The 16,667-nt window shown below is 34.2% G+C and overlaps 3 protein-coding genes and 1 pseudogene across 3 annotated transcripts; 2 read left to right on the forward strand and 2 right to left on the reverse strand.

Moving 5' to 3' along the window:
• Positions 1-3,655: 3,655 nt before the first annotated feature.
• LOC111290282 (protein RKD3-like) lies at positions 3,656-4,924 on the forward strand (annotated as a pseudogene).
• Positions 4,925-6,417: 1,493 nt separating this feature from the next.
• LOC111289538 (Pentatricopeptide repeat (PPR) superfamily protein) lies at positions 6,418-9,334 on the forward strand. Its single transcript, XM_022880660.2, has one exon. It carries the CDS (start codon positions 6,474-6,476, stop codon positions 8,403-8,405), a length of 1,932 nt encoding a protein of 643 aa, XP_022736395.2. The 5' UTR covers positions 6,418-6,473; the 3' UTR covers positions 8,406-9,334.
• A 578-nt stretch (positions 9,335-9,912) lies between these two features.
• Positions 9,913-12,940, reverse strand: MDH (malate dehydrogenase). Its single transcript, XM_022880662.2, has 2 exons — positions 12,702-12,940; positions 9,913-11,444 (listed from the first exon to the last, which is right to left on the reverse strand). Exon 2 carries the CDS (start codon positions 11,434-11,436, stop codon positions 10,198-10,200), a length of 1,239 nt encoding a protein of 412 aa, XP_022736397.1. The 5' UTR covers positions 11,437-11,444; positions 12,702-12,940; the 3' UTR covers positions 9,913-10,197.
• A 1,488-nt stretch (positions 12,941-14,428) lies between these two features.
• On the reverse strand, positions 14,429-16,448 carry LOC111290004 (geranylgeranyl diphosphate reductase, chloroplastic-like). Its single transcript, XM_022881402.2, has 2 exons — positions 15,726-16,448; positions 14,429-15,311 (listed from the first exon to the last, which is right to left on the reverse strand). The coding sequence occupies exons 1-2, from the start codon at positions 16,413-16,415 to the stop codon at positions 14,610-14,612; spliced, it is 1,392 nt and encodes a 463-aa protein (XP_022737137.2). The 5' UTR covers positions 16,416-16,448; the 3' UTR covers positions 14,429-14,609.
• Between the last annotated feature and the right edge of the window lie 219 nt (positions 16,449-16,667).

Below are 16,667 nucleotides of genomic sequence, written 5' to 3' on the forward strand. Positions count from 1 at the left end.
TTGATCTCGAAAATCATGGCAATAAAATTTTCAAAAGTATCCCCTTTTGAGGAATCATTTTTTTCTATAGCAATTGACATTCTTTTTTGAAATATCCTAGTTTACAATAATGGTAACATAAGCATTTCTTATTCTTCTTGAATTTAGATCTATTAGCAATATGCTTGAACTTGAACTTCTTTTTGTCAAGTTTTGTAGTCTATCTTTCTTCAAAAACATGAATTTTGGCATCATCAGAACTGAAATTCTATTTTTTTTTTTTGTATTCCTTTTCAATTCAAAGATGATTAGCCAAAGTCTCAAGAGTGATTTTCTCTTTTTTATATTTCAAACTTCTTTTAAAATCTTTCTATGATAGAGGAAGTTTGTCTATTACAGAGGATACAATAATTGTTTCATCTATACTCATATTATATTGTTTAAACTGATTAAGCATTCTTTCAATTTCATGTAGTTGTTAAATCATAGAACGTCCATCAACCATATGATAATTATTGAAATGACTAACGAGAAATTTCTTACTTGTTGCATCCTTGATCATATACTTGGTTTCCAATTTATCCCATAACTTCTTTACAGTAGCCTCGTTTTGATAGGTATCAAATAGGCTGTCATACATATCGTTTAGAATATGGCCTTTACATATTTAGTCTGCATTATCTCATTTTTTCCTATCTCTTGTTGCAGTAACATTTTCTTTTGTTTTATTTTCTTCTGGCCTAGGAGTAGTCATAACATATACAACTTTCAAGGTTAAAAGTAGGAAATGCATCTTCTTTTGCCATCTTTGAAAATTGTCATCATCAAAACAATCCAATTTGACAAAACTAGAACCAATTCCTTGAGAGTTGCTTCAGTAGCCATTGTTGAAATGAAGAAAACTTAAAGATTGTTAGAGCAAACATTGAAAATCTAAAATTACTGCTTTTGGTAAATTTGAAATTTTGAGGAAAGGCTCTAAGGCGTATAACGATGCCACTTTCCTTGAAGTTTTATTTGCCTTCACCGCATTATTTAATTAGTAGGTGTGCAAAAAGGTTACAAGCAATAAACGTTGAGGATACAATAAAGCCTAACAACTGACTGCATTTTGCATTGACGAAATCAATCCATCAAGTATTTATCGACATATTACAATATCACTGAATTTCTATAAGGATATTATGCAGAAAAACTTTTATAAAAGAAATCTAGAGTTTGAAGAAAGAAGAAAAGTTTCAAGAATTATTTTATATATGTTTTCAAAAAACCAGAAGAACCTTTTATAAACAAATAAGTGTTTTTTTTTCTATAGATATGACTGTTTATTTTAAATAGACAAAAACTGTATATTTTTTAATAGACAAAAACTGTCTATTTTTGAACAGTTAAAACTATTTATTTTGAATAGACTTATCTTTATGTTTTGAACAAATTTAACTATCTATCTTTATTTTTTTTTCAATTTGAGATTATTTCTTATAATTTATTTTAAAAATCTCTAATATTTTGTGCATACTTTGTTTTAGAGACAGAGAAGCTAATCCTTTTATTCAGTCTTTGAATAGAACTGAATGGTTGGTGGTAGATAGGATCAGTTACATGGGAGTCATGAACCTCTGTTTTTTGTAGGTTGTAACAGTTTTTGCTGTGGTTTGTAGCTTGGAACCTCCTTTGATAAGGTTGCATTTATAATCATTTTGCTATACAAATTCATATACTTTTTGGCTGAGAAAAATAAAATGAAATTACAGTTTTCAATTAACAACAAATATAGTAACCAGAATTCATAATAACTATATATGATAAATTGGAATGTGAAGGGGAGATTATTAAGAAAACTGACACCTTGGGTTTTGCCGTTTTGGTTGAGATGAGATGAGCACCTTCGTTTGCATGGCTGCTACGTGTATTACCTAAGGTTTAGGGCCCTAAGGGGACAGGAAGATTGGAAGCGTGCATGGTCATTGTTCATCAGTTTACTTGTCTCTATCCAAAACCCACAATCACAACACTCTTTGGATCTCCTTAATCATTACTATTTCACGTTGGGAATTGGATTGATAACCCATATTTAAGAAAAAAAAAAACGAAGACTTATATTTAGAGAATGAATTAAACTGGATCCATTAGATTCCATTTTTGGTTGGGCTCAAGCTTTGTAACGGTAGAATTATGGCATACATGGATGCAACGCCAATAGTCGGAAGAAATTAAATTGAGTTCACTCTCCACTTTACTTATTCATTGAAGATCATGATGGAGATCAAATAATTTGTTCTTATTAATAAAGAGTAATTTAGTGAAGGACTTATATACAATTTTTTTTAACAAAGGATGATATAGTTTCGAGGATAAAAAATATTACAAAAACTAAAATTTAAATATCAAATTTACTAAATATTATATCTAAAAAATGTTATATGAATTAATCGAATTAAATCTTCAATTCAAATTGTATAAGTTTAAAAAATATTACTTTCTCTTTTCTTTTTTTTAATTAAGTACTTCTTTGTATGATTTAATAATTTCTATTAATTGCTAAAACGATGAGTGATAATAATTATATATATTCCCCATTTCCCAATTTTAAGCTTTTATAATTATGAGGAAGTTACATTGAAACAAATAATTTTCTTTTGATTATAATCATTAATTTACCGTTACAGAAAATTAACCCTTTTACTTGAATGAAAATCAGTTGTTATTAACCTAGCCTTATTATTGGCCTTTAAAGACTGATATTTGTCAACTTAATTCTCTTTTTTTTTTCATTCATTTAAAAGTTAAAACCCTTTTTTTTTTAATATTTATAAAAACCCTTTACGATTTAAGTCATGGATATACACCCTAAATCCTATTTCAACTTCTAACATCTTTACCTTGCACATATATATATATATATATAGCTGAATTAGGTTAAGTAATTATTCATGTAATATATAACCTACCTAAAGTAATATTATGATGAAGCTTAGTTAATCGAAACTTAAATTAAAATTGAATCGAAAATTTATTTTAATTGATTATATAATATTTTAAAAAATAATATTTAATATATATGATATTCGAATTTTAATACTTATAATTCTTCTTTCTGTCTCAAAGTGTGATCAATATCTTTTATAAAAAAATATATTAAGGATCAATAACATCTCCTCCATGGATTAATATATAATCCGTTCAAGTATAGGAAATGGATTTATATACACTTATAATTACTTTTTTTTTTTTTTTGCTTTTGTAAAAGGAAATCAAATTAACATCCTATCACTGACACATGCATGGTAAAATCTACAATTTTTCTTTTATCAAAATGTGAAAAGATTGAATCCATCATTAACCTCTCTTTATCTCTCTCAATAATAACAAGTGAATCTGACAAGCATACACGGCAAGTAATAAATAAGCAAGGCCATTGATTCATGCATGGCCAGTTTCATATCCATGACGGCGCACGACCTTCTACAAATAAAAATCCCACTCAATAATTACTACATTCTTGATTTAATCACTTCACTTCTCAATATATATAACATTACTGCCTCTTCACCTTTCCAAAACCAAAACTCCTTTTATTAATTAATTTCTTCTTATCGTCAAACACTCAGAATCAGATTAATTCTCAATTACAACAATTTCTCTCTGACTTTCTCTCATCAATCTCAAAAAAGAAATGGGAAGTTGGTCCAAGCCTGAAGCTCATGTGGCCAAAGGAGAAGAATCCTCTCCTTTCCCACCGCAATATCCTCTCGATTCAAGGTGGCAAGCATTACAGTTACATCCATTTGCATTCTTGTTTTTCAACCTAATTTCATGGCTTCTTTTCTTATGAATTCTGCTTGAAATTGTTTTTCAGTGCGAGTGCGTATTGTAATTCGGTGGATTGGCAAAACCATGAGTTTCCCATTCAAGACAGCTTTTACGATGCTGTTCCTTTGATGAGCAATTTCTATACGGATCCTTTATATGTTTCGTTGGACACTGAACAAAGTACAATTCTAACTCAAGGTGATTCTTCCTTATATATGGAAAATTTTTCATAGTTTTAGTAATAAGCATCTTCTCAGAGTATTATTAGAAGATCAATCATCTTAATTATTATTGCTGCAGAGAACAATCTACTAGGTTATGAAAATAGCAATGGGTTTTGGAATGAACTGGGTGCCTTGTTCGAGCCCTGCAACGACAACAAAATGCGTTCGCAAGGTAACAATATTGTTGAAGACATGAGAGGAGAAGAACTGAAGGAAGAAAGGATTAATTCTGCTAAAAGATGCAGGGAAGCGAAATGCAACAGTACTACCAAAATGCTGTCTAGGAAAGTTATATCCCAGTACTTTTACATGCCTATAACTCAAGCGGCAAAAGAGCTTAACATTGGGTTGACACTGTTGAAGAAAAGGTGTAGGGAACTTGGAATCCGTAGGTGGCCTCACCGCAAGCTTATGAGCCTCCAAACTCTTATCAAGAATGTTCAGGTACATTAATTTCATTCTTGGGTTTGATCCTCTTTTGCTCTCTCTCTCTCTCTCTCTCTCTCTCTCTCTCTCTCTCTCTCTCTCTCTCTCTCACTTTCCATTTTTGTCTAATGGATTAATGTTGGGCTTGGGGTGTTTAATGCATGCAGGAGTTGCAGAAGGAGGAAGGTGAGGAAAGTGAAGGGAAACTGAGGGAAGCAGTAGAGGTTCTAGAAAGGGAGAGGAAGATGTTGGAAGAGATGCCGGACTTGCAATTGGAAGACAAAACCAAAAGACTTAGACAAGCCTGTTTCAAGGCAAATTACAAGAAGCGAAAGCTGATGATAGAGTCCCAATCGTCTTCTGGTTGTAGCCGACCAAGTTTGGGTTTAACAACAGCATATTATCACATGGAAGAAGAAGAAGAAGAAGAAGTAAAATCTCTTTTGTTTGAATCTTTTACATGAAACAAAATTATGATCTAAGTCTCAGAGAGTGACTTTCATCTCTAACAATACTATTGGTTTTATTTTGTTTTCTTTGTGAACAATTTGCTTGTTACATGTGCACAGGTCCTATGAATATCGATCCTTTTGAATTTTGTCTCCTTTTCTTTTTGCATTTTTTTTCCTTATTTGTTTGCTGATGTTGACAAATCACAGAAAGCTTGAAAATTAGAAGGATTGATGTTGATAAAAGCTCTCTTTCATGATACCTTTGGTTTTGAAAATTTTAAGTCAATTTTTGGTTTACTTAAGGGGAAAAAAGAGTGTAGATTGGAATCAGATTTATCTTTTAATTATATTTTAATAAAATAATACTTAACTCAAAAATCATATATTACATGGTTGTGATTTTATGTTACGAAAAGGATTAAAATATTGTTTTAAAAAATGATTTAATTTTCATCAAAAGAAAAAAAATCTTTCAAGTGATTATTAATTTAACTAATCTTTTAAGTGATTATAAATTTAATTATGGTCAGTATTATCCATGTATGGATTAAAAACCTTTTTTTTTTTTCAAAATTATGATTATTTTATGTTATATATTTTTATCTTTTCAAAATAATTTTTTCATACCAAATTTAAAAAATTAAAATGTTCAATTTAAGAGTGATGACTAAACTTTTAATTTGAGTTAAATTAGAATTAAACGTTTTTAAGTTGTAACAAATAAAGACTTTTTATGATAGAATCATTAGTGTGTATAACACGCATCATTAAGATATATTTGTAAGAATTATGTGCTATTTTTACATGATGTGTAATAATCACATGCCATTTTTTAATTATGTGGCATGACATGTGTTCATATATACATTTTTTTATAGATAATTATGTGATTAATTAACATAGTTAGGGTTAATTTAAGATAATTAATAATAATTTAGTTTATAGTAAAAAAATTAAAAATGACAAAACGCATTTATCTCCTAAAAATTATGGGATTTTTTCCTTTTATTTTGAATTTGGATTTGAATTTTTTTTTCTATTTTGAATATTTTATTTTGAATTTAGGTTTGAATTTTTGTTTTTTTTGAATCTGGGTTGGAATTAATTTTTATTTTCTTTCTTTAAAATCAATTTTTTATTTTTAAAATAAGAGAAAATGTCTAGAGAGAGAATATACTTCCCTCGTCATTTGTCACCGTTAACTCAATTAACATGTGTACAGTACGTGTATGATTGTTGAAAAAAATCTTTATTTGTTACCATCCAAAAATATTTAATTTTGATTCACTCATCACTCTAAAATTTAATCTTAAATTAAACATTTAACCAACTTTAAAATAAATTATGTGTTTTTTTACTTTATGTATATAACATAATTTTTTGTTTTTCTTTTATTATAATTTTAATAGATTTAATTTTTTTAATTTAAAATGTGTTTTTACATATACCAACAATACAAAATCTCTGACAATACAAAAAAGGGGCAGAACTTATGACCATTATGTCAATTTGAATTTCTCAATGTCCTTTTTTAAGAGCTTATCAAAACAAAAACAAAAACCAAAGATCTACCTTCAAAATGGCACACATTTCAGCACACTTCGACAGATACAAATACCTCACCTTCCTTAAGCTCTGCATCTCTTCTTTCACAACCATCGCAATTCATCAAAATTTTACTCCCAAAACCTTCCAAGAAACATGTCCAAACAACAATCAACAACCGAAACCAATACCAAATCCAAAGCCTTCCTTAAAAAGCTCTATTTCCAAAAGTCAAGAACAACAAAACCTAATTTCCCTCATAAAATCGAGTACTCAGAAACCCCATTTACTCCAAATCCACGCTCACCTTATCCGTACATCCCTTCTTCAAAACCCCATTTTTTCCCTTCAGTTTCTATCCTGCCTTTGTTTCTCCGCCTTCCGTGATCTCCGCTATTCCCGAAATTTTTTCTATCAGATCAAAAACCCATCTGCCTCTCACTATAACACACTCATCAGAGCTTACACTTCCAGCAATGCACCTAAAGAAGCCTTTTTTCTATACAAGGAAATGAGACAAAAAGGCCTAAAGCCTGACCCCATATCATTTTCTTTTGTCATTAAATCTTGTATGAAGTTTCGTTTGCTTTTTTGTGGTTTACAGGTTCACGGAAGGATTTTAAGAGATGGGTTTCAATCAGATTGTCTTTTACTTACTACTTTGATGGATTTTTATTCGAGTTTCTCGAGCCGGGAGGAGGCTTGTAAAGTGTTTGATGAAATGACTCAAAAAGACACCGTCGCCTGGAATGTATTGATTTCTTGTTATTTACGTAATGGAAGGACTAGGGATGTGCTAATGTTGTTTGATACCATGAAAAATGAGGGTGTTTGTGAACCTGATGATGTTACTTGTCTCCTCGTGGTACAAGCTTGTGCTAATTTGGGGGCGTTGGAGTTTGGCGAAAAGGTTCATCATTATATTGAAGAATGCGGTTATGGTAGTGCTCTTAATCTGTCTCACTCGCTTATAGCAATGTATTCTCGGTGTGGATGTTTGGATAAGGCTTATGATGTTTTTAAGGGAATACGAGAGAAGAATGTCGTTTCATGGAGTGCTATGATATCTGGTTTGGCAATGAATGGATATGGGAGAGATGCAATTCTAGCTTTTGAAGAGATGCAAAGAATGGGGATTGCCCCAGATGAGCAGACATTTACGGGAGTTCTTTCTGCTTGTAGTCATTGTGGTTTAGTAGATGAAGGGATGGAGTTTCTTGATCGAATGAGCAAAGATTTTGGAATAGCGCCTAATATTCATCATTATGGGTGTGTGGTTGATCTTTTAGGTCGTGCTGGTTTGCTTGATCAAGCCTATCACATTATAATATCAATGGGGGTTAAGCCAGATGCTACAACATGGAGGACCTTGCTTGGGGCTTGCAGAATTCACGGCCATTTTTCCCTTGGAGAACGTGTAATTGAACACTTGATTGAACTTAAGGCTCAAGAAGCAGGAGATTATGTTTTGTTGTTGAATATTTATTCATCAACTGGTAACTGGGAGAAGGTGACAGAATTGAGGAAGTTGATGAAGGAGAAAGGCATCCAAACAACACCTGGCTGTAGTACAATTGAGTTGAAAGGAGTGGTACATGAATTCATTGTGGATGACATTTCACATCCACGAAAATATGAGATCTATGATAAGCTAGGTGAGATTAATAAGCAGTTGAAGATTGCTGGATATGTTGCCGAAATAACATCTGAATTACATGATTTAGGTGTAGAAGATAAGGCTCATGCACTCTCTTATCACAGCGAGAAGCTGGCTCTTGCTTTTGGAGTTCTCGCAACTCCCCCTGGCAAAACTATAAGAGTAACCAAGAATCTTCGTATTTGCGTAGATTGTCACAATTTTGCAAAGTTTCTTTCTGGGGTCTACAACAGGGAGGTAATAATCCGAGATAGAACCAGATTTCATCATTTCAGAAATGGACGCTGCTCTTGTAATAACTATTGGTAGGAAGTTTCCAAGGTTGGACAAAAAGAATGCTCAAATCACACTATAAAATGGGGAAGCTAACTGTAGGATTTGTTGGCAGATTGCCAGAGCTGACCTGAGTGTTGGCCTTCTTCCATTCTCTAAGTAATTGCAGGATCCTACTCAATTGACTTAAGAACAGGCACATCAGTTACTGATTCGTTGAGTAGCATGTTTTCTCTCTATTTGCCTCTGTTATCTATTTGATCTGTTGATCAACATTGCAGAAACTAAACAGGACATCCCTTGCTTGGATCTAGTTCATTCTGTATTCACTGCAAAGAAATCATCATAAACCCTGAATCTATTCACAAAACCAATGGCTGTGCCGCGTAGGTTACAAATAAAAGACAAGCCTTACCTTCTGGATTGTGTAAAAGAATTAGCCCTGCACCTCGGTTATGAAACCTCAGTAAAGATTGTTGTCTTCAAAAGAAATTGTGGAAGCTTAATACTTAATCAGGATTGAAAGAGAAAGCCAGATGAAAACATGCTTTGCAAAGGAAGATTGCTTTTTATCTGATTATACTGTATTTGATTGTTTGTTGCACCTTAAAGCCGTGCTATTTGAAGTTTCAGAGGAAAATGATGGCTGTCATGGAGATCTCTTTGGTTGATTGTACTGGGACAAAGTCGTTGACGGTTCTGCACTCTTCGCAACCCATGGCCAAAACTTAAGAGTGAATCAGAAGGGAACAAGTAGCCTTTGTATATCTTTAACAAAACATTTTGATCGGCACAAAGTATTTATTGATTGGTTTGATTATAACTAAAGCAGTGTCTGTAAACACATTGCTGCTATGTTAGTACAAAACACAGATTTCTTGAGGTAGCATTTAACAATAAACCGTTTGTTTCTCATTCTAGTGAATGAAAATATTTATAAGTTGTTTTGTTAGTTGTGTGAATCTAATCCTGGCTTTTGCGGTTTTTCATCTCAATTTGATAGCAAAGACAACTTATGGTATTGCTCAGCAAGTCAAAAGTTCTGTAATGGCGGATGTTACTTTAGTTCGTGGAGAAATTTATCATATGCTTCCCCTGTGGGATATAACAAAGTCGGATATGCATACTAAGGGAAATTCAAAATGCATGTCCATCTTGATATTGGGTTTTAATTATTAAATTTATTTTGCGCAACAGAAAGAGAAAACATTAATATGGGTTTGAGGGAAGCATCTGACTGGATTATAATGCTTCATTATGAAGGCAGGCTAATTGAAAAACTGATGGTACAAAATTACAAAAATATGTTTGCTTCAATTAAATCCATTCATTGGCATCATAGTCATAAAAGACTGAACATATATAATGAACATTCTCTGAGAAATCACCTATATCCTATATATAATGCAAAAATGGTAACCAATAATCTTCTGCAGCAGCAAAAATCTTATCATATAGTATATAGGTTTAAGAGACCTGGGAACCTGCCAATGTTTCTATCAGAAAAATTAAAAGAAAGTTGAATCAAAGGACACATTTGACATGGTGATGAAAGATATATAGTGCATCAGCCATGTTATTCCAAAACTGTAAAAGTACTACAGGCTCTGCTCGAGAATTGATTACATTCTTCTCATCGACAATACCAAAATACCCTTTTTAAGTTTCATACTCCTGATCATCATATTGGAAAAATAAACTAAAACCCTTGCATTCTACAAAACTGAAAGTACTGATGCAGGGAAAAATCGACAACGAAATTAATAAACTTACTTATCTCTCTCGTAGGCTTAGTTTCAACAAGGTATGAGCTTCAAAAACTTGAGTTTTAAGCAGTAACTGGTTGCTTCTGCACAAATGCAATTCCCTTCTCAATGCTGGCTTTCAATTCTGGCTTAAGAGCTTCCAAAGCCTTTTCTTCATACTCTGATAACCCTTGAAGATCAGATGGAATCAAAGCTTCAATCCCTTTCCTTCCAAGCTTGATCCTAGATGCAAAGAATGGAAGATCAGTCAGATCTGACTGCACAAAAGAGCACTCATAGACGTCCCCATCTCCATCCAGAGCACGAAGGGATGATTCGACAAATCTTGCTGCTGCATAGGCCATTGACAGGGTGGCAGACCCTGCACCTGCCTTTGCCTCCACAACCTCTGTCCCCGCATTTTGAATCCTGACAGTTAATTGCTCCACTTCTTCATCAGTAAAGCTAACAGACGCTTTTGTCTTTGACAGCAAGGGTAAAATGGTGATACCAGCATGTCCCCCTACAACAGGAACATCCACATCAATGAGCTTAAGGTTTTTCTTCTGAGCAACGAATGTGTTAGCTCTCACAACATCCAATGTGGTAACACCAAAAAGCTTCTTTGGATCATAAACACCCTTCTGCTTCAGAACTTCAGCAGCAATTGGTACTGTGGAGTTAACTGGGTTGCTAATAATATGAATGAAGGCATCAGGACAGTTATCAGCGACAGCCTCAACCAAGGTCTTAACAATGTTGGCATTGATGTTGAAGAGGTCATCACGAGTCATACCAGGCTTTCTTGGAACTCCAGCAGGAATAACCACTACATTCACACCTTTCAAACAATTTCCTAATTCAGAAGCACCAGTGAAATCCTGAACTTGAGAAGGAGTATTGCAGTGACCGAGGTCAGCAGCAACTCCCTTGACATTTGCTATATCATACAGCTTCAAGGCCGAAACTAGTGGGGACATCTTGATTAGAAGGGCCAATGGCTGACCAATCCCTCCAGCAGCTCCAAGTATTGCCACTTTGTAAGATGCCAGAGGCTGTAGGCCATAGTGAGACCTCTGGTTTGCTTTCTCTGCTTTTGGTACAAAAGAGCCTCTAAGAGCTGCACTGCTTTCCTTGCCAAGGAAGGAGGATTCTGATTCACACTTCACAGATGTTGCTGCCTTGAGGCCACTAAAACTTGCGAGTGAATTCTGGTAGGTGAACCTTACAGCAAAAGGTTTTGTTTTTGGAAGCAAGCTCCCCCTGCTTCCAAAGGAGACAGTTGATCCAATCGAGAAGGTGGTTGCTGATGTTGTTGCCATCTCACACTCTAAAACATGAAAAAGTGTCAAGGCCTAGGCCTACTGGTATAAAACCAGATATCAAGTCATATAATCAACAAGCAGGATGACTCACATCCAAAATGCATGTTCTCATTTTCAACAGTAAAAAGAAGCAGATGTTACTGACAAACAAATATATGCCAAAGAAATAATCCTGAAATGCATATATAAGACATGCCTCCCTTCTAAAATATAAAAAACAAAGAAGTAAGCATCTACTTCTATCCCAATAATCATGAATGAGCATTTAAGGAGAACTAAAAGCGAAAGGACTGATAGAGAGCTATTATGCCTTTAAAGCAAAGGCTTGAAACAATAGCAGGGACCTTCCATGCAACCAAAGGTATCAATTCTAATTTACTTTTATTTCAAAGCAAAATAAACCATCCTCATCTTATGAAAAATTCCTGTCACTAGAGAAAATTAGATCCCAGACAACTTGTAGAAAAATACTGAGATCCCATTGCTTTAGCAGCACATGTCTAGTTGACAACAAATCTATACAAAAAGACAAATCAGGCTTCTTTACTATAAAAAATTTGGATGCCATTTCCCATTAACTTGGTCTGAGCTACCATATTCTTTCTATTAATCATATTGCTAACATTAGTTTTCACAAACTTGAAATAAACAAAAATGTGAATGGGATCAAACATCCCCTATTCATAATCCACAAATCTTGAATGTTGAATCCAGGGATTTCAATATCGAGGACCATCTTTCCCCTTTTACAAATCATCGAAATAATACCCGGGTTTATATCAACTGTTTCCTCGGTCAAAAAATGAGTTCTTCTTTGCTCCCAAACATTTTACTAAGGCAATTGATGAAAAACCAAGAAACACTTTCCCCAACAACATAGAGCATACTTTTCAAGAGATACCCTGAAGACATACATTTCTATAAAAAATATAACAAGAAACTAATCAGACAAGAACAAAGAAGAGAAACAATAAATCCCAAGTTTCACAAGTTCCAAGCTGAAAATGAAAGAAATGTCAATCAAATAAAGAAACCGATAGCACAGATCTAATCAATATTGCATCTTAGTACTTTATCCAGAAAAGATTACAAGAAAAATGAACATCTTAAAAGAAGGAAACAATACAATAACAATCAGAAACAAGCAAAGAAACCAAACGCAGATCATAATTTAGATAAATAAACAAAGCCCATAGCCTAGATTCAAGAATTATAACTCCAAATGCAGATCAAAAGCTGAAAAAAGAAAAAAGGAAACTAACCTTTGAGATCCGACAAGAGAGTGAGCAAGCCTAAGGGAAGCAATGTGATATGTAAGAAAAATAACACCCTCCGCTTTTGGTATTTATAGGAAACTCCGCCAATGAACTTTGAACAAATCACCAAAAATTTCGACTTCACCTACTCTTTTTGTTGCAATGTTTTCTGTTTCCCTTTTTTTTTTTTTATATCTTTTTTCTTTCTGTGCACAGAATACACCGTCGCTCTCTGGAAAGAATCTACCGCAGCTGTTTTCGCTTTTTTTTTTTTTTGTCACGTTTTGTTGACAAGAATAAATCGTGGCCGATGGTTGGATTGATGCTTTCTACGGCTAGGATTAAAGTTTGCCCCACTTTTGCTGGCCTTTTTAGGCCTTTTCGGACCCTTTTTAAGTGCTCTTTTGTTTGGTAGTTTTTTCTGATCATTTACTTACTATATATCATTAAATCGATTTTTTTTATTTAAAATGTTAGATTTAAATTTTAATAATTAAAATTAAGAATAATAATTTATCAATAAATTATGTAATTATTTATAAAAAATAGATTTTATTTGGTGCATTTAGACAATCATTTTTAATTAGAATTCATGTAATTTAATACCTTAACCAATATAAAATCTCATAGGAACGTACAATCCTTGAAAAAAAAAAAGCAATAATAATAATAATAATAATAATAATAATAATAGGTTTTAAATCACATATCTTATTTGGACATTCTATTTAATAGTCCATGAATTTGAAATCTTTGTAGTTCACAAAAGAAAATAAATCTTTTTCATTGTAAATCTTAATCCAATCACTTCCAATTTTCAATTCAAAACTTTTGAATCACCAAAAGTAAAAATGTTAAATGTCTACAATTTTTGTGCCTTTAACAATCTACTCTTCAACAATGATAACCAACAACCAAATGAAAAAATATAAATAAAACTAGTGCTGTCTATGTAGTATGCATAAATTCATTTGATTTAGAACTAAAGATATTTGACTACTTTGGCTAAAGGAGCAGCATAACTGATGCCAAAATTTTTACTTTTTATTGTGGCACATACATTTTCACTTAATCTCTGGCAGTATTGTTTAATTTTGCTAGTCTCTTGCCTCGTTTCTAAGGCCAGGAGTTTTGAGTATCAGAATGGTATATAGGTATATTCCTTCAACTACTAACATAAACAAAAGTTTACAAGGAAACAGGCTGAGGTAAGGTCAACTATTGGTACTTTCTTTCAATTATTACTAACATAAACATGAATGCTTAGCTCATCCCTTGTCTAAGTCATCTAACGGATGACATTTCCATGCATGCTTGACACCATGATTTACCAGAAACAATTGATTTGGTTCATCTTCATCTATTTGTTTATGTTATTGTCACACTTTCAACTCGCTTTCGAAAAGAAACTTAAGATGATGCATTATCAGTTGCTTTAAATTTATTTATTTGGGTATTCCAATACTAACAATTTGAATATTTATATTTATTTAATTCGTATTCAATATTTTTAAAATATAAAAATTATTATATCATAATTCGTGTAAATAAGTTAAATATAAATTTTTTTTTATTTTTATCAAATTCATATATAATTTTTATTAAAATTTTAAATCATATTACTTTTGTTTTTTATTTTTTTAATCTTATCCTACTGTGTTGTGTTTTGTTAAGACTGCAAGGTGTAATCATCATCACTTGAACACCATTATGATCTATGGACTTAATCATCATCACTTGAACACCATTATGATCTATGGACTTAAATTAAAATGCAACTTGATCTTCTAAATGCAAAGATAATCTCCCTCTCTCACAAGCAAATGGTGAGAAGGAAATGAACGTCATTTTAATTAACAAGGTTTCTCTTAACAGAAATGGAATACCAGTTATCGGAAACCAGTGATAATTATCTCATACGTTTAGCTTTTCCATTTCCTTCCTAAGTGCATTGGCCCTCACCAAGCTCCCGATGGTACTCACAGCCAACTTGAGATCCTCCAATGGATTTCCGGGTGCCACTGTCTTGTACAAGTAACTGTCGAATGTCATCTTCTGCACATACTCGTCGGCGCACATCTCCACGAAGGCTTCCCTTGCTGGATTTGATCTGTAGAAGACCTTCTGCAAGACATCCAGTACCTTGTAAGTTGGCCAGTATCTCTTGTCCCACTTCTCCAAGTACTTCCTCAAGTCCCCTTCATCCACCATCTTCTTCCCATGCTGTGAACCCTCAACAATGGCCTCAGCACACATTCTCCCACTCTTGGCTGCAAAGTAAATACCCTCACCCGAGCATTTCGTCACATATCCAGCTGCATCCCCAACTAAGGCTACTCTCCCAGATAACCTGCGTGGACGAGGATGCTCAGGAATTGGGTGTGCCTCCACTCGTATGATCTTACCTCCAAGGATCTTGTCCTTTGCTCTGTTTCTAGTGGCTAGCTGGAACTTCTTGATGTCACTCTTGTGAGTCACCGTGCCAGTTCCAACTGCAACATGATCACATTTGGGGAAGACCCAACCATAGAAATCTGGTGAGACATCATCGCCTACATACATTTCAGCAAGATTCTCGTAGTACACCATTTTGTCATCAGGGATTTTGATTCTCTCCTGCAATCACAATGAGATTTCATGAATTATTCAAAGTTGGAGTAATTGAACATTCAGATGCATGATAGAACAGAAATCATCCTGCAATGAGCCCAGACAAATTCCTAATGGCAAGAACACATTCCAATGGTAAGGAGAAGACCTTGGTACTGTTAGATTTCAGGTTCAAACCCCCCCCCCCCTTCCATGAATTTTATTTCATCATACGCATGTTAGTCAATTCAGATATTTTTCAATTTCCTAATTCGTACTATATGTGAAAGGATGTTTGATTATGATACTAATTTCTACTCGTTCATCCATGGATCCTCCGCAAAATAAACACTTCAACAACAAATAACTCAAAAAAGGGAAAAAATTGTAAAAAAAAAAAAATAAAATTGAAAGCTATGTCTCACAAATATTTATACATACCTGAAATGCAATAGCATAATCATAATCGCCAGCATTAATGGCTTTAGCAACACGAGAATTCGCCCCATCAGCTCCAATCACAGCATCAACTTCCAAAGTATCTTTCTCTCCCATAGCTCCCTTCTTCCCATCATACTCGGTGTAATGCAAAACATAAGGCTCATCCCAACGCTTAGGCATATCCATCTTCAAGAACAACCCATTTATAACATTAGCTCCATTGTCCTTGGCTCTGTCTCTCAGGAATGCATCGAACACTTCCCTTCTCACCATCCCAATATACTCATGCGGCTTCAGGGTTTGACCAATGTCGACGGCTATGTTGGATGGCGAAATCATCTTCATTTTGGTGACTCGCCGGTCGATGATATCCAATGGCAGGTCAAATTCATCCACCATGCAAAGTGGGATGGCTCCACCGCAAGGTTTGCAGTTGTCGAGTTTGCGTTCGATTAGGAACGTTTCGATGCCACCCTTTGCAAGAGTTTCAGCGGCTGAGCCTCCAGCCGGACCACCGCCTATGACGGCTACCCTGAGGTTGCGGTTGCTTAGATTTGGAGAGGTTTTGGCCGCTGACACATGGAATTTGATGACAGGTTTCGAGAGGGCGGTGGCGGTGGCGGTGGTGGGGCTGGGCACGGCGGAGCTACGACTGAGGCCGGCGAAGGGTTTGAAAACAATGGAGCTCATGTTTTGAGAGTGTCAGCAATTGAGAACTGAGGAACTGTAGTTTGGAGTGTTTTTGTTTTTGTAATGGAAGGGTGGATATGGTTGGGATACGAGCGGACATTGACCGTTCGATATGGAGAATGGACGGTGCGGATTGGGTTGTGATAATATTGGGACAGATTTGATTTTTGTCTTAACTAGGAGAATGGATGATTTTGATGGCTCGTGATGTGCCACGTCATGTGCTTTTGTCTGAAAGAACTTGACGTTCTT

Source organism: Durio zibethinus, chromosome 11 (assembly GCF_047325235.1).
Source record: "Durio zibethinus cultivar Kanyao isolate XHJ-2024 chromosome 11, ASM4732523v1, whole genome shotgun sequence".
NCBI classification, from domain to species: domain Eukaryota; kingdom Viridiplantae; phylum Streptophyta; class Magnoliopsida; order Malvales; family Malvaceae; genus Durio; species Durio zibethinus.